The sequence below is a fragment of the Musa acuminata genome, chromosome BXJ2-7, assembly GCF_036884655.1.
Source record: "Musa acuminata AAA Group cultivar baxijiao chromosome BXJ2-7, Cavendish_Baxijiao_AAA, whole genome shotgun sequence".
NCBI lineage: Eukaryota > Viridiplantae > Streptophyta > Magnoliopsida > Zingiberales > Musaceae > Musa > Musa acuminata.
In genome coordinates, this window is record NC_088344.1 from 10,546,394 (window position 1) to 10,564,837 (window position 18,444).

An 18,444-nucleotide genomic window follows, 5' to 3' on the forward strand; every position below is an offset into this window, starting at 1 on the left:
ATAATACAATCTGACCTTGGATACGAGATGCATGTCAGCAGGTAACCTTTCTCCAACTGTGATTCATCAAAGGAAGCATCCATCAGACTGATCAACAGCACCCGACACAATCTGGCCAGCGCATGTAGAACATGCCCCAGCTCTGCAAGAGTAAGGCAGGTCAATGCCAGCACTCTCAGCTGAGTCCAGAATGTAGGTATCTTCTGGAGCATCAAATTCATGCTCCTCTCCCCGTGGCCAAATGAGCTTGACCTTGTAGACAGCCATGGCAGATGCCCTGAAGCAGTTGGATATCTTAAGGCTGGATGCTTTTGAGATACTCTCCAAGGAGCCAAGTAACAGAGGATTCTTTATCAGGAAGAGGAGGGCAGGTTCTTGATGCTGCATTTGAACACGGAGTTGGATGGGCATGTAACAGTCGACAATGTATCTGCTAAAGATGCCAAAAAAGGTTCTGTCAAAATCTGTCTTGCTAAAAACATCCCATCAATCTCATGGTTTGGACTTCAGTGGGGAACACATCCAGATGATGAATGAAATGACATCCTAAGAAAACACTTTCCATCTACGCATGAGATCTATCATCACAGTGTACACACAACACAAGATTTTTGACAAAAGAAACAAAAAATATATTTTTTCAATGCCAGAAATATTCCAAGTAAATTGGCCTTCAACAAGTTCATAATGCAGACCAATTTGCACAGGAGAATAAATGTTGAAATATCTATCAAGTAATGTGTTGAAAGTGACTTCATGAAGCTAAGATTTTTTTCACACGGTCAACATCAGAGAGTTCTAACTTTTCCTTTACAATGTAAGAAATGTTACTCCTTGTCAAAGAACAAAAACAAAACTACTAGTTTACTAGAGTCGAAAATCATGTTTGCCTTGCACTGTGATGCAAGGGCAAAAAGGGACTTGACCCAATTTGCTATTATAGGAAAGGCAAACTTGCTGTATGGAGCTGTATGAGAAAAGCAAGTATTTACCAACTTGCCTTTCACTCGAAGCTCCAGAGAAACAAGCTAAATCAAGTTTATTTGTTGAACAAAATGCCCTAATTCACATCTAGAAACTATATGTTAAGAGAACAATAGGATAACCAACGATTATTCCACCCAGAAAGGTCGTATGGCCATTATTTTATCTTAGTACTAATATATTGTTTAATTAATCTTATAAGTGCACAAAACGCCAAAATTCAATTCTCTTGTTTCAAACTCTCTACGCAACTTTTCCACCATACTAGTAATCATATTCAGTTGCAGCACAAAATTGTTAATTGTCCTATTCAATGAGTAAAAAGCAAAACCTACAAAGCCAAAAGAGAAAAGATATCACTGCAAAGACATATAACACCATTGGAAAAACAATTGCATCGTCAAATACAGTGGATGATGATGGTGACCATTCCCTTGTTTCCTGCTTAGCATATTTAAGTAAATTCTGCTGGATAAGTTACAGCTTCATCTTTGTTTGGGGGATCATGAGAAAAACATTAGTGCCCCAAAAAACACACACACATTCCAACCATTATAGACATAATTATGAGATCCTAACATTGTAGCAAATGACAGAAGTCCAAGATGGAATAACTGAGCCACACTGATAAAAATGTGGTCTAACATGGCACTACAAGTAAATTAGACTATGCAAATTGTTTCTCCTTTAGCTAACTGCTGACACAAACGAACACCAGCCTGATTTTAGATTTCCATGCTCAAGTTGTAACTATAGCTCAGATCAAGCCTAAAATAAACCAGATCATAGATAATTTTGAATCATCTAATATCTGACATCAAATGCAAGTATCGAAACCACTAGCATCATGCTCAAGTTGTAACTAGCTCAGATCAAGCCTAAAACAAACCAGATCATAGATAATTTTGAATCATCTAATATCCGACATCAAACGCAAGTATCAAACCACTAGCATCAGCAACATGATTAAGTTGATCCATATCTTAATGAAAAACATGTAAAAAAAAATCCAAACTTTCACTAGATTTTCATAACAAACAATACAAAGATCAAGATGTGAAGTTAAATAAATAACTTCAAGGACTAAAAATGCACATCTACCCGCAACGTTTTCATGAAAAGACCACCTTTACAAACAAAAAGTTACGTTGCAGATCTCACAGCCTATTTTTCCTAAAGGAAAAGCCAAAATTTTCATCAAATCTATTTAATCATATCCCCACATCAACAAGCAGCAAGAACCCAATCTAGAAGTTCAACAGAACACCCGTAATCCATATCAAACACCAATATCGCCAAGTACGACACATAACCAGCGACTGAAAAGATATAATATAATTATCTGCTTCAGGATGCAAAAAATAAGTTCGCTCAAGATGAAAAGAGGCACCTTCAACGTAGAACCACTCCCAAACTCGACCAACTTTCAAGAGAGCGGCATAGCGCAGGAAAAATACCTCGAAATCAAAGTATAGTTGACCAATCTAGAGGAGTTCAGAACGCAGATCGGAATCACAAGCGGCAGCAACAACACCGCCGAGAGAACGACGGCGAGGCAAAAAAACCCCCGAGGAGCACGCCGCAAGAGGGATGGGAATTAGGGTGTTTGTCTGCAGTGTGTGGTCTTCTCACTGACCATGTATTCATAATCACCGCAACGGGTAAGAATCCGGTCTTTTTCTTGAGATTCGTGAAAAGAATCAGACGTCTACGACGATAAATACTCGTCCATTCTCTACACACAGTCAGTCCTTTGGGCAAGGCATCCTCTAATTGGAGCATCCATGGGTCCCATTTGTAAGACCATCTCTATATCCAATAAAGAACAGGTAAGTGGTTCCGTGGATCCACCCAGCGATCGGACCAAAATATTCCATGGTCCTTTTCTAGAGTCACCCACGTATTCAATTCATAATAACGACGATACCATTCGCCTCTCATCCCTGTCATCGTTCTCGGAGCGAAGGCTCAGCGTCTCAGGATTCACCATGGGATTGAAGGCTCAGCGTCTCAGGATTCACCATACGATTGGTTGATGTTGTATATGAACTGCCAAGTGATTGCTTGGGCATTGTTAACGTTCATGTGTCTATATCTAATGCAAAGACAGGTTTCATGATGAAATAAAAGATGATGACTTTCGAAGCAGCAGTTTCAGGCTGAAGTCATTGTGCTTGTAGAGGCAAGGAGAGATGCCAATGATGGGCATGATGATAAGGTCTTCATTCGTTTACCTCTTTGTTTATTGTCATGCTTATCATCTATTACCTATTAATTAGCAACAGAAGGCTTGGCAACCTCCCTTTCTATATGAAAGCTTATTACTGATTGTTCTGTCATGGATACCTAAAACAAGAAAGGATACATTCATACCTTCCACCCTATGGTGGCCTTCATAAAGAGTTCATCCACTAGAAATGATAGCATCAGTAAAGGATGGTTAATCTTATTAGAATTAGTCTAAACCATGCTGGTACTTACTGTGCCAACCTCCTAATACCGAAACATTTGATCTAAAGCCACCGAAAGGCAGCAAGTAAAGTACTACTGTGCTTCTTCCCTCAAAATATTTTAAGAGAGCACGAATCACTAGCATACAAATAACTTGTTCCCTTCATTGAATGATCAGCTATGGCGTGCAGTCATGTCCTGTCACGGTCCACAGAGCTTATGGAAGTGAAGGAAATGTGTAGGGGACCCTGTTCATCCCGTCCCTCTGCCCCATGCTCCCTGCGCAAGCCAAAGGCCTCGTTGAGGGTATCCTGAGGCAGCTAAGCCCGCCTCCCGGAATCCCCATGCACTCCGGTGGAGGCCGCTGCATGTCGCTCCCAGGAATGCAGTTCCCGGAGAAATCAAACCACACGTTCCTGAAGAAGAGTCTCGCGCAGTCCAGGCTGAACCCGGAAAAGAAGTTGTATGCAACAGTGAGGTTTGCCAGGCTCCTCAGATCACAGACCAGCTCCGGTAACTCCCCCGAGAGCTGGTTGTGAGCGATGTTGAGGACCTCAACCTCAGAAAGGCATGACAGCGAGCTAGGAAGATGGCCTGCGAGGGAATTGAAGCTCAAGTCCAGCACTTCTACGTCGGTTAGATATCCGACCCCCTCTGGAATGCAGCCTGTCAGCTTGTTGTTGAGGAAGAGAACCTCTCTGATCCTGGAGCTCATGTATCCGAAGTTGAATGGAATGGACCCAGAAAACTGATTGTTAGCGAGGGTGATGACGGAGGCCGGGGAGGCCCAAAGGGTCATCGGGATCTGACCTCCGAACTGGTTGTTGTTGAGGAAAATGGCATCCAAGTCCTTCACGAAGAGCTCATCCGGGACTTCGCCGGAGAAGCTGTTGAACCTGAGGTCCAGGTAGATGAGGTTTGGGATGAGGAGCGTGGAAGTGGGGAAGGGGCCTGAGAACCGGTTGTTGCTGAGATCCAGCTCCGAGAGGTAGTGGAGCTCTCTGAAGGAGTCCGGGACTGTGCCTGAGAACCTGTTGCTGTTGAGGTGGAGAAAGGAGAGGTGGTCGAGCAGGGCGAGCTCCTTCACCAAGGAACCTTCGAGGTTGGCATGGTTGAGATCTATTCCTGAGACCACTCTGAAGGATGCAAAGATGGGGACTTCAGGCGCGTATGAGCAAAATACACCTCTATAAAAGCAGACATCAGGGCCAAGCCAACTTTCAAGGATCCCATATGGGTCCTCCGTCATGGCTGATCTCCAAGCTTGAAGAGCTGTGTACTCTCTGTTGCCATTGGGATCTTGAGGGTAGGATGATCGTGTTTCGGTGGTGCTACCGCCTCTACCATTGAACCAGACTCCACCACCACCCATCCCAACGAATGCTGAGGATTTTGGAGTGAATACCTGTAGAAAAACAAGGGCCATAGGTAACCTGAGTCTCTGCATCTTCAAAGGAGGGAAAGAAGAAGGATTTCAGAGAGCTCTGGGTAATTTTCAGAGTTGTATGACATGACTGGTTTGTGATGAATGTGCTGGTTGATGGGATGTTTGACTCCTTGGACGTGGTTGCTTGAGCTGGAGTGGACTTGTCTGGCACTTGGCATCAACCCACTGGCGGGGGTCTTAAACCAGCCTTAGCTTCTGCAATGGCTGGGTCAAAGGTTTAAGCCTGTGGGGTACTGGTATTTATGAACTCAGGCAGAGGAACTCCTGGGATATGGCTGATGGTGTACAATACAGCTGCATCAGTCAGAAGAATGGCTACACCAGCTTCAGTGAAGACAAATCAAGTTACCTGTGTTGTTTGATGACACCAGCATATACTCGATCAGCATGAGCAAATCTATCCCACTAATTGCCTTAAGATCGCATGTTTCAGCTATGCTTTGATAGGGAGACATGGAAAGTTGTAGAATAAGTGTCTGAGCTCATCATTCAGACCGTTGATTTCTTCTGGAGATGCAAATAGAAGGATCACTATAAGCTGGAAGCAAGACAATAACTCAGCGTGCTCCATGAACAATCACTGTACTGATGCTGAAGACTCCGGAGCTGTTCTTTATACATGGTATCACTGTTCCAAGCTCTTGCCACATCTGTTTGATCTTGTGAGTGGTGCATGCGCATTGTGCGGTGGGCAGTGACAGTGTTCCCCACTGCACGGTTGTGAAAGCATTCCATGATCTTCTTCTCTCTCAACTTTTTCTGCTGCACCTCGGCCAGCCTTTCGAGGTCGCATAAAAGGCTAGAATTTATAGATCCAAGCATGTTCGTATGCTTCTTCTTCTTCTTCTTCTTTCTTTCCTTTTTATTCTTGAGACTTCATCTTAAACCCAAGATGCTTGCATCCGTTGGAAGAAGAGAGCTCTTTTAGCTTGATCTTGCCATGAAAATGTTCTCACATCTAGTTGATCTGCCACAGCTCGTGTGCTGACTCTCGTTGGGTTTAGGAAGTCAGCTTTCCTTGTGGCAAGCAGCTGTCGTTTTCATTAGCTGTATGACTTTGTTTTCTTCCTCTAAAATTCCTCACATCGATAAATGCACTCATCATTCAGGGACTGATGCTGCTTCCACTTGATATTGATGGACAGCCCATTTGCTTGAAATAGCTCTCCGAGCATAAATAATGGATGTGAGAGTGGATATACTGAAGTTGGTGCTCCTGCTATTCTATAACATGGCAAATTCTTTATGATGCAATGATTCTGCTTTCTGACTTATCAATGCATGGGGCAAAGGCGAAGAACTTTCAGGAACCAACCTTTATATTGTTAGTGTTTTCCTATTGCACTTGGACTCCTTAGTTCACTGTATCAGATGACGATTCAACACCACAGAAAGGAGGAATCATGCTTCGCCATCTGAGCTTGATGAGTCACCAAAATGTTCTTGAGCAATGCTGTGGAACATGCATCTGATGCCATTACTGTGGCTTCTTTCCATGGACAACCCTATGCTTCTAATGGCAGCAACTCTACTGTGCTCCTTCACAGTCTGCAAACCAGGTTGTGTGCATGTACCAGTTGATGATTCTTTCCAACCTTTTTGTGAGGTGTAGGTCATGGAACTTCATGTGCTTTGCCCTGCTCCAAGACTCCAAGGTTCTCTCAGAACACCGAAGGAAGAACAAGAGCCCTTCCTAAAGCCACTAGTTGCTGGTGCTGCTCTTAGGTTCATCTGCTGGGAATCTTAATCATCTGCATCTCTGTGCATTTATGTGCTCTTATGAGGTTCTGATCTATTGCATTTATCCTAAAAAAGGAGAATTTTGGCACACTCGAATCCTATATTATCAGATGAAATGTAATTAATTGACTCTTTGCTAGCAACCTAAATTATCCCTTTGTCAAATCCAATCATTAATGCATTCCTTCTGGCTATGTGAAAAAATTATGATATATATGTATATATATATATATGTATATGTATATATATACTTTTTGTTTTAAATTGAAAATGCATGAAATTTCTCATCATAAAAAAAGAAAACAGTACATAGCAACAAAAATAAGATTGATTCCAAAGATTATTTTTTCTTCATATTTTCCTATGAGAAGAAATAATGTGTATAACATTTTAATGTATTAAAGGATTTCTAAGGTTATTTATTGCTTCCGTGTCGGTCAACTTTGGTGGTCTCTTACTGTATAAATTCCCCTCGATTACCATTTCTTCTCCGTAGAGAGTAGACTGTGGAAAGACTGCAACAGCGGCGGCACCGGAAGAGAGGAGACGAGGGGGGAGAGTGTGCAGAGAGAGGATGTCGTGGCAAACGTACGTCGATGATCATCTGATGTGCGACATCGACGATCAGCGTCTCACCGCCGCCGCCATCCTTGGCCACGACGGCAGCGTCTGGGCCCAGAGTGATTCCTTCCCTCAGGTCTCCGCCCTCTTTCTCGATCGATTCCTGTGTGTGGTTCTTGATTTCGTGATAGATAGCAGTGTGAGTGAAGGATCTGATTCTTGCGGCCTTCGATCCGCGCTCCCTGTTCCCCTGTGTTTGATCGGGACGGGATGGGATCTTTCTTGATCGGTTTCGTTGGTGGATCTGCAAGATCTGGTAGTTGACCGCCAGAAACCGGATTTGTAATCGGTTTATGTGGATATGCTCTTTTAGTTTCTTGAGAGTTTTCTCTTCTTTGTGGGATGGTGGAGGTTGAGGTTTGTTAGATAGCGCCGGAAGCATTGGAAAAGAGAAGATCTTGCTTCCCTTCTTTCTTGATCTCTTTTGTTCCTTTCTTTTGGAAAAGAGGGGGGATCTGAAGCATGAAAATAATTCCAGCTTGCATCTCGTGGGGAAGAAGAAAATGATGTAGTATCCGTTTTGGTTGGAAGGAATATTAGGGCATGATTACAGTTATCAGTTTTCTGGAAATTTAGTTTCTTTTACTGGACTGGCAGCATACACGAACATGACATCAGACATGGTCGTCGCCTCGCAAAGCATTTTATTTGTCTTAGTTCCACTATGTATGTCATCTTTTAATGAGTTTTGTCTTCTCAATACTATCAGTTCAAACCTGAAGAGATTACTGCAATCATGACTGACTTTGATGAGCCTGGATCTCTTGCACCAACTGGATTATTTCTTGGTGGAACAAAGTATATGGTCATCCAAGGCGAGCCAGGTGCTGTTATTCGAGGGAAGAAGGTCAGTAATTCGTCTATCGTCTATGAGCTAAACTACATTTACAGTTATTGGATGTCTAATCGATGGTCATATTCTTTTTGTACGTGCATAAATTATATACTTGATCTTTAACATTGAACTGAACTTTCACATAGGTGTCAAGATATGCAATTTGATCATCTTCTTGTCGAAGCAGTTATAATTCATATTTTTTTGGGGTGGGGGGGAGGCATTATACACATGGTTTTTGTTTTGTAGCTGATTTATACTGTTTTGATTTGGAATTGGCTAACTATACCCAGTAAAACTTAATAACATGGATAAACAATGTTTAGATGTTTACAGCACCAAGGATGTTTTCACTGAAACCTCATTTCAGCTAAAGACCAAGGAGCCACGAACTGTCTAAAAGAAATTACTTACAAGCTGTGCTTATCTATTTTAGTAAGTTGATAACTTTAAAGTGATGGCAAATGGTTGTGATGAATGGTCCAGTTGTTTTTGGCCCCAACAAGCGACTGCTAGTTATCTGATCCACTTATCAATTTGTCTCCTATGGCATAAAAATTTGAGTTTTATAACATGCTACAATTCTTTTTAGGACATAACTTTTTTTTTTTCTAATTAAGAATTCCTTTTCACTGTCAGTATTTTTATTCAGCCACTATATTATTAATTATGGGTAAAAGTGGTTAACTAAAATTTGAATATTTCATGTCTTTTCCCATAAAAAAATGATCAAATTTATGATGACCCATTTTTCAATCTACGTGTATTGCTGTGGATGGTTTCATTTTTCCATCTTCTCGCATACTTTCTTCTCATGCTCATGGTCAGTGAACACTGCTGGTGCTCCTCCAATTCCATGCATGCGAAAGAACCACTAGAGATGAGGTCCTAGAAATAACACTTGTCAGTGGTGGCCCAGGTGTGAGATTAAACTTTTCTTGCAAGTTCCAACTTCTCCTTTTTGCAAATCTCACGCTAGCCTAATTGACTTTCTTGTAGATTTCAAATGAGATCTGTTATTCTTATGTACTTTTGTATAAGGAAGGCAATCTCTCCCTCTCCTCTTTCTGTTTCTTCACATCCTGATGCCACAAGGTCTGACACGACTGCAATTTCTCACTTATGTGGTTCCTGCCAAACTAGCAGCCTTTCCTAAGATGCTAGATTGGTGTGATATCTTCTCCTACACGGTGCTTTGAACCATGTTTCTCAAATGATGGCATAAGTCAATTCTTAGTACCGGATAAGATCTTCCTGAACCTTGGGAGAATCTGTTTGGTCTTGTCAAATCTGAAAGGACTCTTTTAGTGTAACGTGGATCGCTAGTATTCATATGATTTTTTCTGAAAAACTAGTAAAAAGTGCATCCTATCCTCTTAGAAGTTTTTCACATTGTTCTTCATACATCATATCTTCCTTAGTCATTTAATCAAGAAAATGCTCATATTTTAATGAACTTAAGTTTGAGGAGTCACACCAGCTGTCATGGAATTCATCATCTGATAATTTTTTTCAATTGTGTATTTTGTTGTAGGCTCTTGTTTTCCAATTACTGATACTTAATAAAAGTGAAAGCAGCAACAAGCCCTGCTATGAAATTTGAAGTTCTCATAAAAAGAACTCAAGGGGCCATTTGGTTGGAGAATAAATGATGAAATACTGATTTGGGGTTCTTAATTGCCTAAATAGATGTAAACTACACATGATGTTAGTGCCAATGATGATCTGAAATGCTTTCTTTCTGACTTTCTAAGATGATGCCTTTTCAGGGTACCGGTGGTGTCACTATTAAGAAAACCAATCTGGCTCTGATCATTGGTATATATGATGAGCCAATGACTGGTGGCCAGTGCAACATGGTTGTCGAGAGGCTTGGTGATTATCTTTACGACCAGGGTTTCTGAATCCGGTGTTGATGCTTTGGAACTTCTTATTTTGGTATTTGCATGGTCTTGCAATTCACCCGACATTCCCTTGTGTGTGAATTTTATAATCAGCTTGAAATCATGTTGGAAATTTGTTCAAAAGTCTTGTTGGGCTGTTGGCATCATCTCGAAGTTTGACTTTTCATTTGTATCGCTGTCGAAGGGGATCAACATTTGTCTCTGTGCTCATATGTATGTTGGACAATCTTCCTGAAAGTGTGATGTAGATTTGAGATATATTTGCGTGGTTATATCTGTATATATTTGCATGGTCTTCCTAAGTTATCATCTTTTTACTTCTCATGATATATTTAATAGGTGGATGAATTGGCTCCGATCCACTTCTCCCACTTAGCACTGAGACTTACAAGCATGTTACATTGCTAACGCAGTTTAGAAGACAAGCTACAACCTAAATTTGATGCTGCTATCAGCAACCAAGGTGATGAAACATCCCAAATTTTCACACCATACAATTATTCCATGAACAGGAGAACGACACTCAAAAGAGAGAAGATTTCTCTACTTCCTCTTATTCTGACTTGAAGACTCCATTGCATTCACCACTTTGGCTGCAAGAAGAAGACCTCCCTCCCTTCCACTTTTCCCTGCTCCGCTTTGTTGAGGTTGAGAACCACCTGAGCTTGGAAACAGGAGTTGCTTAGGTCACCCAGAGGTTGCCTCTTTCTCATCCCTGCCACCTCCGGCAGGTGTTTTGGGGCACTTTGAGCCCTCCGCTTCGCTTTCGATGACTGCGTGTTCGCCATATAGTTTGGAGAGCTCGATTCGCTCATGTATCGCCTGTAAACTCCCTCAGCATCGTACACACTCTTGGCCTGAGTCACGCCCACCTTACCAGGCGAGTTCGTGTATCTGGGCGTTCCCTGTGCTGTGGCCGAGATCCGGCACTTCTCGCCACTGATACACCAGTCGTTCTCTTGGGAGTTCCGGCGGTTGGGAGTAGAGACTCGTGCTGGAACCGGGCAGGGAATTGGAGAAGAGAAATGATCCGCTGGATCCACAGCAGAGGGAATGGCTCGACAAGAAGATCGCGACCTCGTGCCGCACACATCGATCTCCACGGTTTTTGGGCTTCTGTCGGGAGTAGCACCGCCAAGACTCGTCGAGAAGCTCCGTCTTTGAAACGCCGGCGTGTGCTCGATTCGGGCGTCGATGAAGCGTTCCTGTGATGAAACGAAAGAGAAATGGAAGCTTAGTTCAAGCACCATCAACTTGTGGAGACGTTCGTTACGTACTAAAGATCTCCGATGGCGGACTTCTGGTCGAAAGCTTCTATCGTCCGGGAGGAGGTTCCCGTATCTTTGTGCTCGTGCGGTGGCCTGAGCTCTGACGAGAGCTTGCATGCTGTGAAGAGTCGCGGCGGCTTGCTTACGAACAAGATAACCTCTCACCAAGGCTTGCAGTTTGACCAACGCTTTCAGAGCTCGGAGTGCTATCCTCGCCTTGGAAGAAGGCAAACCACAAGGATTCAAACTCAAGCGAAACAGAGCAAGCATGCGATCAGTGGATTACTTACCAAGTGGCCTCTGAATGCTGTTTGGATCTTCACCGCCGCCAACTCCTCCTCGGGGAAGCTGAACGTGGCGCCCCTCCCCGGCGTGGTGAGACGCGCCGCCACCATGGCTGCCTGCGCCGCTGCAACCGCTGCGTTGGCCGTGGCCGCCGCCACAGCAATGGCGTGCTTGCTCTGCTCCCTCTCGTTCACAGCGTAGAAGGACTTGAACCATGCGGCTTCGATCGCGGCCGCCGTGGCAACATTCTGGCCCAGCACCACGTCACCGGAGGAGTCCCTGGACCTCCGAAAGCTCCATCTTTTCTTCTCCATCCTCTCCTCGCCGCCGTGACTGGAGTAACTTTTCGGCTCCTTTTTCTTCTCGCTACCACCCCACAGATTCCACAGCCACCGCGTTGCCCGACCCATCTCCCGCAGGAAAAGCAATGGATCACTTCGGCGACAGAGCTTACCGTCTTCAGGTCCTACAAAATGGAATCATTTAGTCTTCTTACACTTTGCCGTAGGCAGGTGAGGGAAAAAAACGATCACCAGCTGAACTCACAAAGCTCGTTTGATTCAATGAGAAGGAAGGAATCAATGCGATGAAAGCTTAGTCCTCCGCTGAGAGTGTTTGTATAGGCAGATATGCTGGTTTGAAACGCGAATCTTTTGGGATTAATCTATTCCACGATTCACCGGCGGTGAATCTATTTTAACCTTCCTTAATTGTCAAAATCACATTTATGAGGGGGTGTATTATCTTAAATACAATTTCCTTCTTGGGTGGCGAAGCAAAACGTCTCGAATCCACGTGTCGTTTTTAGTTTCCCAAAAAGGCCCTGAAGGAGCACGTGTTCACGAATCTACTGTCGAGGCCAAACGGTAAATGATTGGGGCACGTGGGTAATTGCAAGAAAAGAAGTCAACGGCTGACCTCACCCTGATTGAAGCCTTTCATTAGCGGTCGCTGGATTTGCGGAAAATTATAAACGTAGTCAACTTCAAAGGGCATAGAGAAAACTAAGTTTTTGGCTTCTATTTTCTAATATTTACTATGAGCAGAAAATCCAGCTAAGCCTAGTCAATATATGTCGTATTTCTCCAAATAATTTGACTTTTTTCCTGGAGAAGAAATCTTTTTAACGTATGATATACAAAATCTTTTTAAAAGTTTTTAAATAGAGCACATTTAATGGTAATGGATAGTTAAATAGAGCACATTTCTTTTGGACTTAATTACGATCATGATGCATCGAATTCAAGATGTGATAACAATATTCATTTGCTCGATCTTATAATAGGGTATCTGACTATAGAAGATAATAATTGATTATAAAAATCAGATTTAATTACAGTCGTGATGTATTGAACTCGAGATGGGATAACGATTCGGCTCACTAAACCAATTCAATATTGTAATCGATTCGTTAACTTAATAAATCTAAATTGCTAGTCTATAAATATTTAATCTCAAGTTAGTGATGTCTTTAAGTTAATCCAAATCTCCTCTTAGAACGTCGTTCGTCAATGGCCTCAGCAGGCCATCTTCTGTTAATGCTTGTTCGGATACATTGATTTCATTATCATGACAACTCGTTTGGTCATTCATGCATCAGCAGCATGATGATAGGAACCTCCGACCTTTTATCTCTTGCCTACATTGTTTATTCGTCATCTGATCAGTAGCTGAATGCCTCATGCTGTCGTCGAGTCTGAAGACAGAGTTAGGTGTAGAAAGCAACTGGTTCTTTGGACAGGCATGTGGAGGATTCTTCCAAAGTATTGTGGTATACTACCGACTGCCGCAGGAGGCTCAAACACGCTCGAGTGGAGCAGATTTGGGGATGAAGTTGGGCAATGGTGGACTCTGTTCGGCCTGTGGCCACAACAATGTCGGGGCTGTCGGTGGCAGTGGCGTTTCATGAGCCCCTGGCTTCAAGAACCAGCCCGTTGTTTGTGGAACTGGAAGGTCTCATGCATGCTGCCATTAGCAGTGGGCGAAGACAGGTAGCCTTCCATCTTCGTAACGTAAATGGAGGCTGTGTTTGACTTCGTCGTTCCTGAGTTGCGTCTTACAGGAAAGGAAAGAAGGACAAGTGTTTGCCTCATCCTCTTCAAACCAAACACACAGCGCAGTAACCGAGTGGAGAAAGCAAGCTGGCAACACGAGAAAATGGCGATGTTGATATTTCAGACTGCAGATTTACATATTGTATACCGATACACACTGTCTCGGGGACTCGAGCAAGTGGAAGAGCAGTAGGAAGCATGATGGGAGATAAGAACCTAAAGCAAGCAAGCAAGCATTCAAATGACAGCGCCACGGCATCACTCCCAATTCAACAGTCGTTTGTCCTCCTCCTGATTTCTCCCGGCTGCAGAAACAAAGAGGAAAAGGTGAAGTCACTGCGTATATTAGAGTCTGCAATTGAAAGTTAAAGAGAAGCTACACTTAAAGGTGATGCGCAGAGATCGGAGCTCTTCAACACACGTAGTCTCTTAGCAGTGGAAACAAACATGCTGCAAGTAATAGATACGGGTGTAAGAACGATGAGTACGTTCATGAATAGATTGTGTTCACAAGTTGAGAAGGTGGAGTGTACTTACTCCCATGGAACATCGCCAACCAGCATCTTGTCCCCTTCATCATCTTCATAAACCAGAGTGTATTCCCCGCTTCGATCTAACAAGCCGGAAATCAGATGCGTTTCTTTGGTGCTGTGTGTGGTAGCAGCAAGCAGATCCATTTGAGCTATACAAAGAGCACAACAGGAAGACTATCGGTTTAGTCTAATACTTGGGTGAGCCACCGATGAGGATGATCGAGAATTATAGGCCATGGTCATGCATGTCAAACGAGTTTGTGGAGCACCTGCCATGAGAAGGCCTCGGAACAGTTCATCGACGGCCAAAGAGAGCTTCTCATAGCTATCGTATGCCTTCAGGTCTACTTTTCTTCCTATTGGGATGCCATCCATGTTAATTTTCACAAACAAGCCCTTGCGGTCGTTCTCGAGCTTCTTCTCGGCTTCGGAGCGCCGGTTGGGAGATTCGGCAGAAGCTTTGGCAGTACCAGCAAGATTCTTTCTGAAAGATCGGATGGGAGGCCAGCCAACCACAGGAGCAGCGGCAGCTCTGCTTTCATGAACACAACAAAGAATGAGGGTTTAGGAGACTGTTACAGGACAGTGAGATCTCTCTCTTCTGACCATTAAGAACATGGTATGAATCTAACTAAAAAAGTGCATCTACAAGAGCATATTTGGATGCTAAGTCATGGTACTAACAAGGAATGAGAGATTTGATGCTTGTCAGCTGATCAAGAGCACAACAATGAGTTCAAAAGGTATCCAGAGAGGAAGACAGAATCAAAACTACAATGAGGATTTTAGAGGTTCTACCATACAGATCCAAATGGTTAAGACGAAAGCTTTTCCCAACACATACATAAGGATGCCAAAGATCAACAGTATCGAGATTATACTTTTCATATCAATTCCTAATGTTATATACTGAAACAGTGAGACCGTTCTGTGATGCTAATCTCTCTGTCCATTGGTTTGTAAGAATGAACTAGAGCTGAAAAATGGAGATCTTCCTATGAACAGAGGAACGTGGTGGAGTCAGAGGCAAACAGTAGCTAACATAAATTCCCTTAAAGAAAAGAGTTCGACATGATTACCACCTTGACTGAGAAGTGCTGTGTGTTGCAGTCGTGTTCTTGGTTGAAGATGCATGTGCTGCATGAGGACCACACACTTTCCCCTCCAGGCTCTGCAACCCTGCGCTTCCACTTGTCCTATGCAATGATTCCTTTCCTTTGGCCTGCAACTGGAGGAACCCAAGCTGCTGCTGCTGCAGATGTTGTTGCTGGAAAGCTAGAAGAAAGCAGATCGAGGGTCAAGAAGTCATGAATCATGGAAATAGGATCAAAGAAACGATCGAGAACAAGAACAGGATTAACTGGTTTTATCTGCTAATGTCCCTTCTGGTTTCGAGTCAACCGCATCCGAGCACCCTCTTTTGGCTCCAGAAGAAGCACTCATGTTGGTGCTCTTGGGAATCTTGGCGATGTGGCCAGGAGACACAGCAGACTCGGCAGGGTGTTCTCTCTTCTCCTGCACCGCCGACCAATCTTCTCCTCCTGGGAGGCCAAGCCTCAGTTCCAGATTCTTCTCCTCCGCGGCGCCGTAACCTCCCTTATCACTCCAATCTCTCCCATTCGTAATGAAATCGAACAACTGAGGCCGACCTCCTCTAAATTCTTCCTCCATGCCTCTCCACTCGATGGTGAACGTCAAAGGAAGCCGAAGGAAGAAAGCGGGGCAGCAAATACGACTTGCGGCTCAGCTCAGGGCTCAAAGTAGATGAAAAGGATTATCACACCTTGGTCCGCAGGGCAAGAAAGAACAATAAACTTGAGCCAAAAAAACGCGAGCAAAAGGATCACAAAAATGCTATTAGAGCAAGAAAAATCCCAAGCAGGCCTCGAAACAGAGCGGCAGAAGCCCTCTCAACGAAGCTTGCTCGATCTCCCAGGAAACCCAACACCAAGCCAAGAAATCTTACACACGCATGTGAAACCACCACTATTAACCATCCGAATCCTCAAAATAAGATCTTGGCGAAGAGGAAGAGGAGAAAGGCGTCCTCCTTCTCGATCGCTCGGCTTGAAACTATACTTTGTTCTCCGTGGACTCTGTTTCCTTTTCTTCCCCGTCTCTTTCTTTTCTCCTCCGCAGGAAAGGGGATGCCACCAGAGGAACCGCAACGGGTTCGTGGCTGAAACGAGGCCGGGGAAAAAAGGGAATGAGAGCGTCGCTCACGCAAGCGTCGGACAGCGCGAGCTAGGCGTGCTCAGATGACAGCAGCACGCTTGTCAAAGCACAAGACGCAGACAGAGATGTCTTGCGTGTATGTCTCCTTGCGTTATCTTCCCAGCGCTCCCTCGTCCTCTCCCCATCCGCTCTCCATGGAAGCGTTTCCCAAAGGTACTTTATAGCGACGCCGGGTTAATCATGCTGCTCTCTTACGATTTGGCCCACCACATCTCATCTTTGGATTCCCCTCGTTTCCTGTAATTAGCAGACCCCGTGGATTTACTGCCTTTGTCCATTTGCGACGGATGATTGAGCTCCCAAAACAGAGTTCAGATCATGTAGAACTTTGGGGAAGAGGCTTCAGAGAGCCAGTCGAACAACGAGGACCATAGGAAGAGTGCAGTGGAGAAGATTTGCATGATTCATTAGGGCTGTTGGACAGGCACATTCCATGATCTCCGTGATTCGGGTGGGCTGTTGGACATGCACATTCCTGTCTGCCCTGCACGCATTCATGGCTTTGTTTCCTGTACACCTGCTCGGGAAAACATTCATGGCGAAGTGACGAAGGTAAAATCTAATATTACTTTTCCATTTCAATCCCGACCGTTCATTCTATGAGCGCCGGAGATCTCCGTCGTACGTTTATGATAGCGCAGGGTCTTGGTGTATTTTGACTTCGGTCGGCTGACGTGGACGCTCGACAGCACGCCCAGTCAACGCGGCAAGCTGTGACGTCGGTCCGACGTGGTTCCATCGGCTGTTTTTCTCAGGACAGCGAACGCGCGCTACCTTGATCGCACAGGAACCCGAAACGCGTCCTGAGACGGCCCGTCCGTCTCGAAATGGTACAGTGACCCCTTATCTTTTCCTATTCCATCTCCCATGCAAAGACAGGTCACGCAAAGTTTGTAGGGAACATTGTCGACGTCGCTGGCGAGTACGTCGTAGCCGAGACGACCGTATAAAGAGTCGTCTCTCCTCTCCGTAGATAGCACGTGCAGGAGGATCCTATTCCATGTGCGTAGATTGGCTCGTTCATCGTCAGGTGGCCGTGTGAAAGCCACCGAGCGATGGCATTCACTCTGGGGAGTCGTTGGCGGTGATGACGATAAGGAAGAGAGACAGAGAGAGGGAGAGAGAGAGTCGGCGAGGAGAGTTCAACGTACACATGTCATCTTGTTGCTCTTTTTACTTGCTTTTTGGCGGTCCCCTACGCTGGCAAGAGACGCCATGGATGACATCTTTTGAAAGGAGGGAGGGACTCGTCCTTCCAGCAGCTGGAGTGCTCTGTTCACTGAGTCGCTCTCGAGAATTTGGAGGCTTGCCTCTTGTCTCAATCCATGGAATATTCTTTCAGCTCGGCCTGAGAGTCATCTTTGAAGACTATGCTGCTGCTGCTGCTGTTGTCTGGCACCAGCGCTGCGTCACAAAAGGGTGCGCTCATATTCTTAGTACATGGAAAGCTTAGAAGAGACTACTGGCCCAACATGCTAAGTTTGCATGGGTTTGGATCCATTGGGTTGGGAATTGCAGTCGATGCAAAACTTCAAGTTAGGGATTGTGGATAACCAAAATGGTCTCTGTTTAACCACATGACCGATAATGCTGCTTTGGGTGCTCCTTCGACTCATTTGACCCTTAGGATTTCATGGCAGCAGGTTTATTTTTGACATAGGTCAATTTTTTTTTTTTCACTCATACGTCTTGGGCTTATTTCGTTCTACGGTTCCACCGTAACGAATTTATCTTGACGTGAATCGAGTTTCCTGACTCATGTTCTTTGGGCTCATTTTGTTCTGCACCTCCATCGTAATAGATTTATCTTGATGTGAATCGATGTGAATCGAATTTTTCAATTCACACGCCTCGAGCTTATATTTGTATTGTAGTGGATTTACCTAGGCATGAGTTGAGTTTCCTGATTCACATGTCCCGAGCTCATTTCATCAAGCACCTCCATCATAGCGAATTTATCATAATGTTAGACGAAATTTTTGACTCACATGCATCGGGCTCATTTCACCCTATACATATATCGTAGTGGATTTATCTTGACATGGATCGGATTTTCCAACTCATAGTTACGCTCGTAGGCATATTTG

General features: G+C 44.1%; 5 protein-coding genes across 6 annotated transcripts; 1 reads left to right on the forward strand and 4 right to left on the reverse strand.

Moving 5' to 3' along the window:
* Positions 1 to 66: 66 nt before the first annotated feature.
* On the reverse strand, positions 67 to 411 carry LOC135618080 (ferredoxin-3, chloroplastic-like). The gene has a single exon (XM_065118982.1). It carries the CDS (start codon positions 409 to 411, stop codon positions 67 to 69), a length of 345 nt encoding a protein of 114 aa, XP_064975054.1.
* A 2,984-nt stretch (positions 412 to 3,395) lies between these two features.
* Positions 3,396 to 5,059, reverse strand: LOC135616119 (leucine-rich repeat extensin-like protein 4). Its single transcript, XM_065115295.1, has one exon. It carries the CDS (start codon positions 4,880 to 4,882, stop codon positions 3,653 to 3,655), a length of 1,230 nt encoding a protein of 409 aa, XP_064971367.1. The 5' UTR covers positions 4,883 to 5,059; the 3' UTR covers positions 3,396 to 3,652.
* Positions 5,060 to 7,093: 2,034 nt separating this feature from the next.
* On the forward strand, positions 7,094 to 10,240 carry LOC135617167 (profilin-like). Its single transcript, XM_065117137.1, has 3 exons — positions 7,094 to 7,319; positions 7,953 to 8,090; positions 9,848 to 10,240. The coding sequence occupies exons 1-3, from the start codon at positions 7,197 to 7,199 to the stop codon at positions 9,980 to 9,982; spliced, it is 396 nt and encodes a 131-aa protein (XP_064973209.1). The 5' UTR covers positions 7,094 to 7,196; the 3' UTR covers positions 9,983 to 10,240.
* A 100-nt stretch (positions 10,241 to 10,340) lies between these two features.
* On the reverse strand, positions 10,341 to 12,250 carry LOC135617166 (protein IQ-domain 26-like). The gene is made up of 3 exons (XM_065117136.1): positions 11,541 to 12,250; positions 11,260 to 11,466; positions 10,341 to 11,187 (listed from the first exon to the last, which is right to left on the reverse strand). Exons 1-3 carry the CDS (start codon positions 11,943 to 11,945, stop codon positions 10,564 to 10,566), a joined length of 1,236 nt encoding a protein of 411 aa, XP_064973208.1. The 5' UTR covers positions 11,946 to 12,250; the 3' UTR covers positions 10,341 to 10,563.
* A 1,427-nt stretch (positions 12,251 to 13,677) lies between these two features.
* LOC135617168 (auxin-responsive protein IAA2-like) lies at positions 13,678 to 16,681 on the reverse strand. 2 transcript variants are annotated; one of them, XM_065117139.1, is made up of 7 exons: positions 16,089 to 16,493; positions 15,484 to 15,936; positions 15,205 to 15,397; positions 14,392 to 14,654; positions 14,127 to 14,271; positions 13,972 to 14,039; positions 13,678 to 13,894 (listed from the first exon to the last, which is right to left on the reverse strand). In XM_065117139.1, exons 2-7 carry the CDS (start codon positions 15,791 to 15,793, stop codon positions 13,848 to 13,850), a joined length of 1,026 nt encoding a protein of 341 aa, XP_064973211.1. In that variant the 5' UTR covers positions 15,794 to 15,936; positions 16,089 to 16,493; the 3' UTR covers positions 13,678 to 13,847. The 2 variants fall into 2 exon arrangements, with proteins under 2 accessions (XP_064973211.1, XP_064973210.1); XM_065117138.1 differs by having other exon boundaries at positions 15,484 to 16,681.
* Between the last annotated feature and the right edge of the window lie 1,763 nt (positions 16,682 to 18,444).

Bases quoted from the DNA above. Each gene is read 5' to 3' on its own strand.
- LOC135618080 (XM_065118982.1), bottom strand. From the start codon at position 411: ATGCCCATCCAACTCCGTGTTCAAATGCAGCATCAAGAACCTGCCCTC.
- LOC135616119 (XM_065115295.1), bottom strand. From the start codon at position 4,882: ATGCAGAGACTCAGGTTACCTATGGCCCTTGTTTTTCTACAGGTATTC.
- LOC135617167 (XM_065117137.1), top strand. From the start codon at position 7,197: ATGTCGTGGCAAACGTACGTCGATGATCATCTGATGTGCGACATCGAC. The intron at 7,320-7,952 runs GTCTCCGCCCTC...CAATACTATCAG, and splicing joins AGAGTGATTCCTTCCCTCAG to TTCAAACCTGAAGAGATTAC. The intron at 8,091-9,847 runs GTCAGTAATTCG...ATGCCTTTTCAG, and splicing joins CTGTTATTCGAGGGAAGAAG to GGTACCGGTGGTGTCACTAT.
- LOC135617166 (XM_065117136.1), bottom strand. From the start codon at position 11,945: ATGGGTCGGGCAACGCGGTGGCTGTGGAATCTGTGGGGTGGTAGCGAG. The intron at 11,467-11,540 runs GTAAGTAATCCA...CCTTCTTCCAAG, and splicing joins CAGCATTCAGAGGCCACTTG to GCGAGGATAGCACTCCGAGC. The intron at 11,188-11,259 runs GTACGTAACGAA...GTTTCATCACAG, and splicing joins TCCGCCATCGGAGATCTTTA to GAACGCTTCATCGACGCCCG.
- LOC135617168 (XM_065117138.1), bottom strand. From the start codon at position 15,793: ATGGAGGAAGAATTTAGAGGAGGTCGGCCTCAGTTGTTCGATTTCATT. The intron at 15,398-15,483 runs GTTAATCCTGTT...GCTTTCTTCTAG, and splicing joins GACATTAGCAGATAAAACCA to CTTTCCAGCAACAACATCTG. The intron at 14,655-15,204 runs GTGGTAATCATG...TCATGAAAGCAG, and splicing joins CACAGCACTTCTCAGTCAAG to AGCTGCCGCTGCTCCTGTGG.